Source organism: Podarcis erhardii (assembly GCF_964252035.2).
Source record: "Podarcis erhardii genome assembly, chromosome: 12".
NCBI lineage: Eukaryota > Metazoa > Chordata > Lepidosauria > Squamata > Lacertidae > Podarcis > Podarcis erhardii.
The window spans coordinates 3,141,456-3,153,428 of NC_138513.1; the positions used below are offsets into that span (position 1 = coordinate 3,141,456).

An 11,973-nucleotide genomic window follows, 5' to 3' on the forward strand; every position below is an offset into this window, starting at 1 on the left:
TGTTGATCAAAGAAAGGAGGAGGTGGTGGCGGCAATAGGAAGGAGGCCAGCAAGGTGAGGAGCATGCAGTGATTCAGGGCTGTTGAGGCTAGGTTGCCTTTGTTCCCTCCCTTGTGAGGCTCACACACCTGTGTAGGCGATGCGGGCCACCTCCTAAGAGAAGCCCCTCCCACCTGTGTAGTGATCAGATGGGATTACTATGAGGAATTATAAAATATGCATCAAGCCATTGTGTCCGCGATGAAAGCATTGCATTGACTGGGTTCGATTCATTGACCATCATTTCTGATCAAATCCCACAAGCCTCTGCATTTCTGGCCATTTTCTCTACTGTTCATTTTCTACGCCTGACAGGCACGTATAAGCATTCTGAAACACAGGCCAGTTGCTTCATCAGGCATCCTCAGTACATAAAGATAGTAGGCAGTTTCTTCAATGTAGCTGTTGTTAGTTTTGTTAATCTTGGGGCCAGGAAAAGAGTTCAGGAAGAGAGTTCACAAGGAGATGCTGTTTATGACCTCTGGGTTTCCTAAAAGCATTGCTTCCTATTTTATTTACTCTGGACTACTATGTATGCTCAAGTAGGAAATAGTTTCTTTGTAGTTAAAAGAATTTCTTCTGATCTAACTTTGTCCCCAAGTGGGTTTTTTTGAAATGCTCAGAGGAAATCTGATTGGTTCTTACAAACACTGTGTAAAAAGTTCTTTTGTGAATAAAACGACCTGGGCCAAGGGGGGGGGGGAGAGACAGATTATTATACGCACTCCTCCCAGAGTCTTGCTGGCCAAGCCTCTGTGTGAATTTTATTAATTAGAGTCCAATCCTTCCTTTGCTTTGGGAACGCCACACACCTGTCCGTCTCTCTGCTAGCGCGTGCCTCCTCCACCTTCATCTCGCCGCATCCCATTCCCATCCTTGTATTGACGCCTCATTGTCCTCCCCCCACCCCATTGTTTCATTGTAGACCGAGGGGGGCGAGGAGGCAGCCCCGCAGAACGGAGCTGTGACCGCCCCCCCGCCAGGTGGCAGCCCCCCCACGCAGGAGAATGGCGTAGGGCTGCCCACGCCCGCCCAGGGGGGCGGCGGCAGCGACCAAAGGGAAATTCAGTGCTTCGACACTCACATACAAGAAACAAGTAAGTGCCAGGCCTTCCTCTGTGCCTCCCCAAAGGTGCTTTGCAATGATGGGGGGCGGGTGGGAGGTGAAGGGTGATGAGAGAGGGAGGTGGAAATTGGGGGTGGGACACCAAGCAGCTTTTCCTAAGGAACCTTCTCGGAGGCAGCAGAAGTCCTTGCCCTCCTCCCTAGTAGGAGAGGCAGAGTGCGGAGGGGCCGGGCGGCTTAACCCGCCCCCCCACCGTCCCTGTTACCGACTTCTGAAGCGGGAGGGAAGGGGAGAGGAAACGTCCCGGCGCGCCGCCTTGTTAATGAAGCCACCTGCCCTTTTATTTTCCAGGCATCTAACGATGACATTCTGGTGTCGCCTTCCTTCCGCCCCCCCCCCCTTTTCCTCCCTCCCCACCCCCCATTGCCGTCTTCCCCCCGCTCCCCCTTGTGTCGCTGCAGATTGAGTCCCACAAGCTGATGTTCCGTGAGAAGGCCAAGGCCCGCACGGACCACGGGGCGGACCCCACAGCCTCCAACCACCCCCCTGTCTTCTCCGGCGGCACCTCCCCACGGCGCAGCACCTCGGTCAGCGAAAGCCTGGCCTCCGCCGCCTCCACCTCTCTGCAGCCACCGCCGCCGCCACCGCCGCTGCTCCCGCCGCCACGGCAGGCTCCCCTCGCGGAAGAGACGGTGGCCACTCTTCCTCAGCAAGGCTTGTGACTCTGCCCCCTTCCCGCTCTCCTCCTGCCCTCCTCCCGCTCGCGAGAAGCTCGTCTCCCTTGACCCGGAGCCTGGCTTTGTTTGGCCCTGGAAAGGTGGGCTGGCCTCCCTGCCCCACGGCAGGGGACCTCTCTGGAGCGTGCCGGGCTGCCCCCGAGAGCCTCCGTGGCGTCTGGTGGTTGGTTGGTGTCTCTGGGTGCAGAAATGGGCTCCCCAGGGGGTGTCCGAGTGTGCGTTGGAGTTGTTTTGGTTTCGTCCCGTCCTTCCTGGCTTGCTGTGTGGGGACTAGGGAGGGAACGCTGGTCTGCCCCACTCGTGGCGGAGCCCGAGACCCAGGCGGGAGTTAGTGGGAGTCAGCTTTGCTTCCCTCTTTCCCCCTCCAGCAACCCATTCGCACCTCCCCTTTGCCCTGTGTCATTTCGCGCTGCCTACTATTTAATGCTGGTCTATATATTATTATTATTCTCACACATGATAATTTCACTCTCTTTTGGAACTCTTTTAACTCCTTAACCTCCTTCTCTCCCCCAGTCCCCCAACCCTCCTCCTCCTCCTTCTCATTGTGATTTAAAAAAGTACAATAAAGTGTTTGCCGATTTCTGTCGCTTGTTACCGCAGGCTCACCGCGCTCCCTTCCCTTCCCCCCTTGCCCTTTGCCATAGGAGAATTAAAAAAAAAAAAAACATTAACCGCTGCTGCAGTGCTGCTGGCTTCTTATCGACATATCCAGCCATTTTAACTGTGTTCTTTTTCTTTCGTTTTTTATTTTTTTTTCTTCATTTGTGTGTGGTGTTTATTTTTTGTGTGTGCTTAAAAAGGAAAAAAAAAACTTTGAATTGATGGAGCAAAATAAGGTATTAAGCCACGTTGGTTAAAAGTTCTTGAGGATGCATTGAGAGGAGGTTGTGGGTGGTAGAGGATTGGTGTTCGCTGCCCCCCCCCAAAAAAGCCACAAAGGTCCTTTTTAACTGACTGCTGCAGAGAGAAGCCCTGGCTCTTTTGAGGGTCTGCTGCATTGAATCTCAACAGGATCTAGTTCCCATGGGGGGCGGATCCTTCGCTGCCCATCCTGGAGAAAGAGCAGGGGAATATATTTGCAGGATTTAATCCTCAAGGCACGATGGGTTTGGCTCCGGGATCTGTGCACCTTGGAACAGAGGCTGGGATGGAGTCTGGCATTTATAAGGAAGCTCGCCCCTGGCAGTGGGGCATGCTGGCAGAGTTGGGGAGGGTGTGGTGTGGGGAGACTGCTTGGCCGCTGCCCCCCCCCCCAAAATACCAAGAGGGTCATGGGAAAGTGTTGAGGGTCTGACGAGAGGCAGCATGTGCATGGGGCTAGCTAGGTGATCTGAAGGTGCCAAGGAGAGAAAGAGGCAGAGATTGCTCTCCTTTGGAAGAAAAGACCCCTTTCTTCTTCTTCTTCTTCTTCTTCTTCTTCTTCTAGGGGTGGGTATGGGTTGGATGGGGGGGGAGTGTTGGCAAGAAGAGGTTGAGCACCTTCGGCAATTTTATTAAATTTTTTTTTTTGCATTGCAAATGACACTAAAATGAAATGTAAATAAAACTTTGAAAATGGTGTGTTGTGAGAGTCGTGGGGGAATTCTGAAAGGAAGAGGGGGAACCCAGACCGCAGGGAACAAATATTTGGGCGGGGGCGGGGGGGGGGATGTGTTTTGTAGGCAGACTTCTGCTGGGAGGCAGGAAGGGGACGATGGCTGTGGGAAGGAGGAGCGATGATAGCACAGCTCTCTCCCCCCCTTTAATCTCTGGTCACAGTGTGCTTTTCAGCAACACAGCAAACCCAGGGTCTGCATTCACACACAAAAGACATATTGCACTTGTGGTTGTTGGTTTTTTATATATATATATATATAAATAAATATATATATAAATATTAAAGGTTGCATGGTTTCTAATAAAATGGCTTTTTAAAACCTTAGCGGGGCTTTTTTTCTTCCCCCTTTTTGGCATCAAAACGGTATGCTGAAATCTCATGAATCGCATCTCCCTTCCCCTCCTTGGAATACTATAGAAACCTTTTAAGGAGGAAGTTGCAGGTTTTGCACCTAGAAAGGGGCCCGTCAGTGTACAGAAATATATGTATGTGTGCTTGTGATCCATCTTGCCCACCTTCCATCTCGGCCACGCTGCTTCCAAGTCTGCTTCCAAGTCTGTTGCAAAGCTTGCTGCCCACTGGCTCTCCCGCCCTCTAGATCTCAGGAAGCCCCTCACCCACGTCGTTACACATTGCTGTGCAGCTTCCTCGCACGTTCCCATCCGCCACCCCGGTACCACCACCTCCTCATCCTTCCTGTCCTGGCATTTCCCTGAGAGACCTTGTCCTGGCAACTCCAACCTTTTGTTTCAAACAGGCAATGCAGGAGGTGGAAGCTGAAGACGGGGGTGTAATAGGAGACACCCCCAAATCTCCTCTGCTTTGAGAGCCAGGCCCCGTGGAAACCCTCCTTCAAATGTTTGGAGTAGCTTTGCAAAAGCCCAGTGGTACTCCCCACTTGCCCCGGCGAGGTTTGCGTAGGTGAACATCTCATCGAACTGGTTCCCCTGCTTAGATTTTGGATTCCTGGCTCCTCCAGGAAGGTTTTTTCCTGGGCTGGAGAGACCTATAAACAGTGGAACTGCTCGCCCCAAGAGCAAGACGCTGCCTTGCGCTGCTTTAGCAGCATCCCTGGGCGGCAGCGTCTTCCTAGCGGAGCAGGTCCACTTGTGTGTGTGCGTTTTTGTGTTCCAGCCCTTCGAGATCGCCACTTCCACCTGCCATGCATGGCTCCCTTCCCCTCCGGTCTACATCCCTGCCCTGCGTCTGATGACGTCTCTCGCCCAACCTCTAAACACCAGCTTGGGTTTTCCACTCCGCTGACCTCCCCGCTGCCAGGCCAAGGGGGTGGTGTTGGCAGAAGGGGAGCGCTTGCTTAGGTGACCCCCTCGTCCGACAGGGAAACTTGTCCCTTGAAGCAATAAGGACGGCCTGTGTGCTCGAAAATGGGAGCTTCCTGGGCTTCCGTAGAAAGGCAAGCAGTTGCCTCATCGACCTCCTGCCCTACGAAGCTTGTGGGGCGCATGCTTTAAAAAAGAACGAAAAGAAGCTGAGACTCCCAGTTTCTTTTGCAGAAAAGTGTTTGGGGGGCTCAGATACTTCAGCAGGAAGCCCCATTGTCTTGGCTTCTCTTTCCTCTGACCCCCAAGTTGAGGAGCAATTGACTTTTGTTTGCCGGAGGGTCCTTCTCCTGTTTGCAACGATGCCCAGATGTGTTTCTCCTACGATCCGTCGCTTGAGGACTCTCAGTTGGGAAGTCAAATAACATTGCACTTTATCTTCCGTGATAGCGCAAAAAAAAAGTGTCTTGTAAAGGGTTGTCGATTCCTTCTTTGTTCCTGAACCGAATCACTTTGAGGTGGTCGATATTAGCACCCGCCTGTCTTGAGAACATGTGCAGGTTCCGGTTGCGCCCAGTTCTGCGGTGTGCGCACACTTGTTCCCGCACAACACGCTCACTTAACACGTGTCGTGCCTGTGTTTTTAGCCTTAGACCCGGAGAGACGCTTAAAGACGATTGCTACGGGGAAGTTTTTCTTAGTCCCCAGCTTTGGTTTCTAATAAGGATTTTTACAACAATGCAATTTTAGATTTGAAAGTAGCTTGTAAATACTGCAATTCTGGGGCGGGGCAGGGTGGGTTGGGGAGAAAGGGCTTTCGTAGCCCAGCGCTGGTCTCCTTTTCCTCCCTCTTGTTTTGGAGGGGCAGGAGCAGATTTCATTGGGGGGGTTAGGTAGGTATTTTTTACAAAACGGATCATGAGAAGTATTAGAGGCGGTAGCTGTTAGGCTAAGAAGCGAAAGCAATAAATGAACCGCCCTTGCTCCCAGGGCTGTGTTTGAGAACCTGGCTTAGATCTTGTCTCTGTTTGACCATCAGGTTTCAGTGCAGATGAAAAATGTGGCCATAGATGTTATTTGGGTACCAGTAAGGGTGGAAGATGCACCTGAACCATGAGGCCGCAATCCATTGGGATGGGACGTTCTCCTGCGGAATCCCCTTTGGGAGAACACCCTCGTGGATCATGGCCTTGTGCTAGCTAATGTTGTAGAGGGAACTGCCATCCAGTTTTTCCACCGAAGAGGCACAACCCTTGGAGGTGATGGCTAGGTTTTTCTTCCCAGGGCAGCAAGTGTAAACTGCAGCTCTGAACGTCACAACCAGCCTCCCTCATGAGTTGGCCAATTTGCAGGACAGTGTTTGGCTTAGGGTGGACGATCCAGGCGATCCATTTTGGCAGAGGCGTGGCGTAAACGGGCTTGAGGAAAGAGGAGGCAGCAAAACACACCCGTGCACATGTAGCTGTGTAACTCGCTCCCTATTTGAGCTTTGGGCAGTTAACAAACAGGCTGAGAATCCCAAGGTTCTCCAGATCTTTGACTCCAACTCCCATCATCCTTTCCCATTGGCCATGCAGCCTGGGCGGGGTCAATGGGAGTTGGAGTCCATCTGCAGTTGGAGGGCACCGCTTTTCCACCTGTTTTTTACAGAAACCATAGGTCTGTGTTCTTTTCATCAAGAATCAGAGTTCCGCAGAACCTTGGAAGTTTTGTGTTGTTGGGCAAGGTCGTCCGTGTTGGGCATCTTTCCCCAAAAATGAGGCTGAGTTGAGCTTGGATGGTGGAAGGAACAGTGGCACTAGTTCGATATAAGAATGCAACTTGGGTGTGCAGTTTTTTAACCTGGAGGTGAATTGTAGTTTTACGGCATCCTTTTAGGGGGTGGTTTTCCCTCTTGCTTTCCTTGGGGTTCCTCAGAAAGAAGATGAGGCTTCGCCAGATAGTATCTCCATGACTGTCCTCCTTCCCTTGCACTATGCCGTCACTGTAGAATATTGGGTGTGTTATTGATCATTCCGTTCAATGGTGAGGCCCACAGATCTGGCTAATGCACACTAAAGGGCAACCCTAGCCTCATCACCACTGGGAATGGGGAGCCCGTGGCGTTCTAGGTTTTGTTTGGCTCCCAGCTCCCCTCAGCCTGAGCCTGAGGATTACAAATGCAGCCCAGAAACAACCGAAGAGATCTCTCATGCCTCATCTGCAGCGACACGTGTTCTGTGTGAGGGTGCCCTGGTTGGACCGAGGGGAAGGGAAGCGCAGTTCCTGGTGTTTTGGAAACGCAGTTTGCTTTTAGGGAATTGCTTGATGAATGGGGAAGGGAATCAAGAAGCTTCTCAAGACAGCCGCTTCGCTTGGGCAGCAAGCCAAGCCCTCCCCCAAGGAAGCCAGGAGATTAGCCAGCTGGTCCGGTGGTGGATTAGGAGGCAGCTGGTTGAGGTAGCCATCAGCTGGTCCCCAGGGAATTAGGAGAGGTTCTGCTCTTCGCAAGAGGCACAGGGGCACTCTTAGCCCAGGGAACACCTTGTTTTGAAGCCTCTGCGCTTGTGAGAATGGCCAGGGTGGAACAGGCTGGTGAAGAAAGTGTGTGGCATAGATGATCGGAGGCGAGGGGCTTGTTGCCTTTCAGCTGGCATGGGGTGTGTGGTCCTGCCATCTTGGGTGATGCTCTTGCGGCTCCATCTTCTTGGGCAGAAATGTGGCCTCAGAAGTGGGTTTCAGCGCCGTAGTGTCACATATCAGTGGTACGCACAAAACAGAGCAGGAATTGGGTTATCTGCTGCCAAGCAGAGATGGGTCTGGATCAAAAGGCCTGGGTGAGAGGCTGTATGGGGCTCTGGTGGCAGTCTGGTCGCCTCTCTGCCAGCCCGGGGTAATTCTTCGCCTTCCTGGCAGACGACTTTAGGGTAAAGACAGCTGTAGGCTTTTAAGAGCTGTCAAGAGTGGGCCTTTCACCCATTAGGCATCCATCTGTGTCTTGCTCTAGCCTTGCACATCAAGCCAGCCTCATCACCACTATTATTATTATTATTATTATTATTATTATTATTATTATTATTATTAAAAGCAGCATGCTCATGTTAATTTCCATCCTTTGCCTTACCTCCTCCAAAATAGGATCTGCAAGCATTCTTAAAACAGTTGCAAAACTACGTGACAGGGTGGAAGCAGTTGTTGATGTCACAGCAGCTAGCCAATAGGTGCTCTGCACAAGTCTATCCTCTCCCCCCCACTGGCTCTTTCATGCAGAGCTAATTGGAAAACCCGCAGACCTGTTTTGGTCCGGAAAGAGAAACCATTTTGATTTGCAGAGCAGCAGGGGACACCATCAATATGCCTCCCTCACTCTTAAAACAAACATCTGTCTTTACCCTGAATGTACTTTTCGCCACTTGGGCTACTGTATGACAGAGTAGCTTGCAAGTGGCATTTATGATTTGTCTGGCATTTCTGATTCCCTTCCATCGTGGGGTGGACAGGCTCAGGAAAGCCATGCACACACCCAACTGTATTAGGGCTGGTCCAGAGGGACGAAGAATGCTGGCTGAAGTTTTGGCATGCCAGGGTCTTTAGATGCGCCAAGGAGGCTCTGGGAAATCAAAAGTACCGATTCCCTTGTGGCTGTACCTGGGCAGGGTGGGGCTGCAGCTCAACGCCGAGTGGTTAAAGCAAGTAAAAAACCGTGAACTCTCCATTTTGCTTGTAAAGATTCTTATAGTTTTATCACAGCCGCCCCCAACCTGCAGTGCTCCATCAGGTTTGAACTACAATTGGGAGTTGTAGTTCAAACCTGCTGGAACGCCCCATGTTGGGGGAGCCATGGCAGAACGGAGAACGGCAACAGCCGCTCAGTTAGCTGGAGAAGCAAATGGGATGTCCTCTTCGTAACGCTGCTTGAAGCCCTTTCTCAGGGTGGTGATGACGTCGGAAAAGGCAGAGCGGCTGCTGGCCTGTTTCCTACGAGGGCTTGCAGGAACTCAAGAGAGCAGGTGCCATTGCTCTCCCGCCTCTGAACAATATTGGGAGGTTAATCAAGCTTCCATCCCCAGCAGTCTATTACGAGCACCATCCAGATTAAGAAACACCCCTTCCCTTCCCTTCCCCTCCCCTCGCTTTGGCGATTCTACGTCGGCGACAAAGGCAAAAGGGTAGATGGAAGCGGTTAGGTTATCTGTGCCACTACAGCGGGTGATTTGCCCATCTCGAATGAGCGGGAATGAGTGCTGGCCTTGCAAAGGGAGGCAGAGAGATTGGGGCGGCCTTGGCGAAAATGCCTGCCTTGTGTGTGTGCACGCGTGCAAAAGTCATTGCTGTAGCCGTAGGACAGCCTTCGCCAAGCTGGTGCCCTCCAGGCTGGCTTGTGGACTGCTGGGAGTTGTTGCTGGGGCGCCTCCTTGGCGAAGGGCCAGAGCCATCTCGCACGACTTCGCCCGGTGCGGCTGTGCAACCAGAAGGGAGCGCCACTCCTGGCCGTGGCTGTGCAGTGAGGTAGAATTATGCAGGTATTCCCACAATAGCCTAGCCGGGTGGTGCTGGGGCGAGGGAGGGAGGGAGGGAAGGGGTGTGTTAAGAAAATGCATGGGTGCGATGGTGCCTGGAACGCAGGAGAGAGGTGGTTGGACAAACCTTTCCGGGTGGGAGCTCGGAGGGCCCTGCTGTCACGACGGCAGGATCTTAAAACCCGTTTGCTTCTATCTGTTTACCTTCCTCTCCTGTCCTCGGACTTGTAATAGTTACTGACAGTCTCCGTTTTTAAAAGCAGCTGTTTCCGGATTTGATGTTGTGATTCTTACCTGTTGTAAAGGGTTTAAATAAAGCTTCTAGATGTTCAACCTTGGCTGCCAGCTTTAGTCTGAATTCGTTTTTTTGTGGCTCTGGCTTCTCTCTCTGTCGTAGGAAGCTGCCTTGAGACAAGAGTGTGGCTGTTGGCTCCTCTAGTTCAGCGGTGCCTAAACCGACCCGATAACAAGTCTACAGGGCTTCAGGCAGAACATCTCCCCAATGCAGCTGGGTTTGAACCTGCAAAGGAGGTGCCTTTCCACTGAGCTATAGCTCTTCTCTCGCCTCCCTCTCTTTCCTTCCCCCTGCCAAATGGATGCTTCGGCCAAGATTCCCGCTTTGCAGGGGACTGGACTAAATGACCCTCAGGGTATTTTCCAACTCTGCAGTTCTAGAATTCTATAATCCTGTGGCGGTGAGTTCCATAGGTCAGCTCCACACTGCACAGAGTGCTTTCTCTTTCTGTTAGCAAGAGCTGTTCAACAGTGAAACGGTCTCCCTCGGGAGGTGATGAACTCTCCTTCCTTGGAGGTTTCTAAGCAGAGGTCCGATGGCCATCTGTCCTGCAGGGGGTTGGACTAGATGACCCTCGGGTCCCTTCCGACTCTACGATTCTGTGAAAGCAGACTGCTCTACGGATTTCAAAAAGCAGCAAATGGCAGAGAGTTTAAAACACTGCCTCTAAGCTTCCTGTGACGCTCCCTCGCCGCCCCCCCCAATACACGCGTCTTTTCCGCAAAAAGGAAAAGCCCTTGAAATCGGCTGCATTTACATGCTGCTAATCTCCCTGATGTTAAAATGAATTTGCGCACAGAGAGGATAATCCTGGTTTCCAGCTAACGGAATAAGGAATTAATAATGCCGACGGCCTCTTAAGAGAGGGGGGAATCTAAGGCTCTGGCCTGTTTCCTGCAGAAGTTGAGGACCTCCACTCTTGATGCCACAACCCCCCCACACACACCCAAAAACATCAAGAAGAACCACACAAACTACCTTAGCCAACCTGCGGTGTTCCAGATATCTTGGATTGCAACTCCCAGCTGTGCAGGCCGAGTCTTGTGGAAGACGACCTCCAGAACATCTGGATGGTGTCAGATTTGCAAGTAAGTTGTCCCACTGTTTGCTTTTAGAAACCCACCAAGTAATACGGAGGAGAACCTATTTGTTGGTCAGCAAGTGGCTGAAACGAGACGCGGGAAGAGGGATCAGACTGGAGTTCAGGAAGGGAGAAAGGGGGTCTGTGGCTACTTTTGAGCGGCTTTTTCGGAGCCGGGTGTGTTAAGGGGTGACTGGAATACAGCGTCTTGAACTAGGGGTGAACCTTCCAAATGTGGAGGTCAGTACTGCAAACGGTTTGTTTGTTTCCCCCTCCCCAAACTGGATCGTGCCCAACAAAGGAAAATCCATATTAAATGTGAGCAGGGGAATACAAGCTGCATTTTTGCATTAAGGGCACCATGACAGAAAAAATAATGTTTGTGTGATGGGCCTAATGCCCCTCCTGCGATAAGCACCAGACTGAGCTTTGGGTTGGTTAAGGACACCATACAAATAGTTTTAAAGGCACACGCTAAGTGTATTTTGCATAAAGAATATAAAATGTTTAGAGAGCTTTTCTGCCTGACCCCCGAGTGCTTGTTTTCTGTGCTAAATTCTCCTCCTTCGTCAGTGTCTTACCAAGACTCAGTAAGTCGAAGCACATATGCCAGTGTCTTTGAATGTATTTAAGCTGCAAGACGAGCGGAAAACAGAACTTGTTTCAAGCAAGTGAGAAAACTCCACGCTTGCAGCCAGGGGTGGTTTATTATTTAGGGAGCGCTTTAAACCGTATACAAAAACCAGAGCACCAAACAGATCCTGCCCCACACACTTAGTATCTTAAAGAAAACAAGCTGCTGCGAAAATCCTGGGAGGATTTTAAACCCGTTGTGCAGAAAAAGACAGCGCACCTGAACTGGACAGATGGACAAGAGAGGCAACACTGGTAAAAAGAGAAAATGTTTACATGCCAAGGGAGGAAGGCAATGAACTGCTGGAGGGCAAGCAGAGGCCAAGGGTTTGGTGGAGGTGCTTTTAACGGTGGGGAGTGGTACCCAAGGGGCTCTTGAACAGCTTAAGAGGGTCTTCCCCAACTCTGGGGCCCTTCAGTGGTTTCGAACTACAACTCCCATCAGTACCCCCAGCTGATGGGAGTTGTAGTCCAGAACCGCTGGAGAAGGCTAGAATGAATGGAGCTAACAAGCACATCTGCATTTGGGCTTGGAAACTACAGAGCCATTTGGCCATGGCCAAGAGACTCTGGGAAGAAGGAGCCAGCCAGCCACCTACCCAACCCTCTTGGCAGGATGACAAGAAGTGGACTACAGCACCAGCCAGGGAACCCCCTAGGGAAGCCTCGTCAGAGCCCAGGGAGTGGTGGAGGGACACAGGGGACAGGTCAGAGGAGGAAGGAGGGGAGGTGTGCTGGTCCCA

General features: G+C 51.6%; 1 protein-coding gene across 14 annotated transcripts in view; it reads left to right on the forward strand.

Annotated features, from left to right (window-relative positions):
• The window catches only part of MAP4 (microtubule associated protein 4), a 212,158-nt gene extending 202,599 nt beyond the window's left edge, over positions 1-9,559 (forward strand). For 13 of the 14 annotated variants that reach the window (XM_081834122.1, XM_081834123.1, XM_081834125.1 and 10 more), the window contains 2 exons: positions 965-1,136; positions 1,567-1,707. In XM_081834122.1, the coding sequence (XP_081690248.1) occupies positions 965-1,136; positions 1,567-1,571 (177 nt within the window). In that variant the 3' untranslated portion in view covers positions 1,572-1,707. Of the gene's footprint in view, positions 1-964; positions 1,137-1,566 lie in introns of all 14 variants that reach the window. The other variant, XM_081834126.1, reaches the window with a different exon arrangement.
• Positions 9,560-11,973: the final 2,414 nt, after the last annotated feature.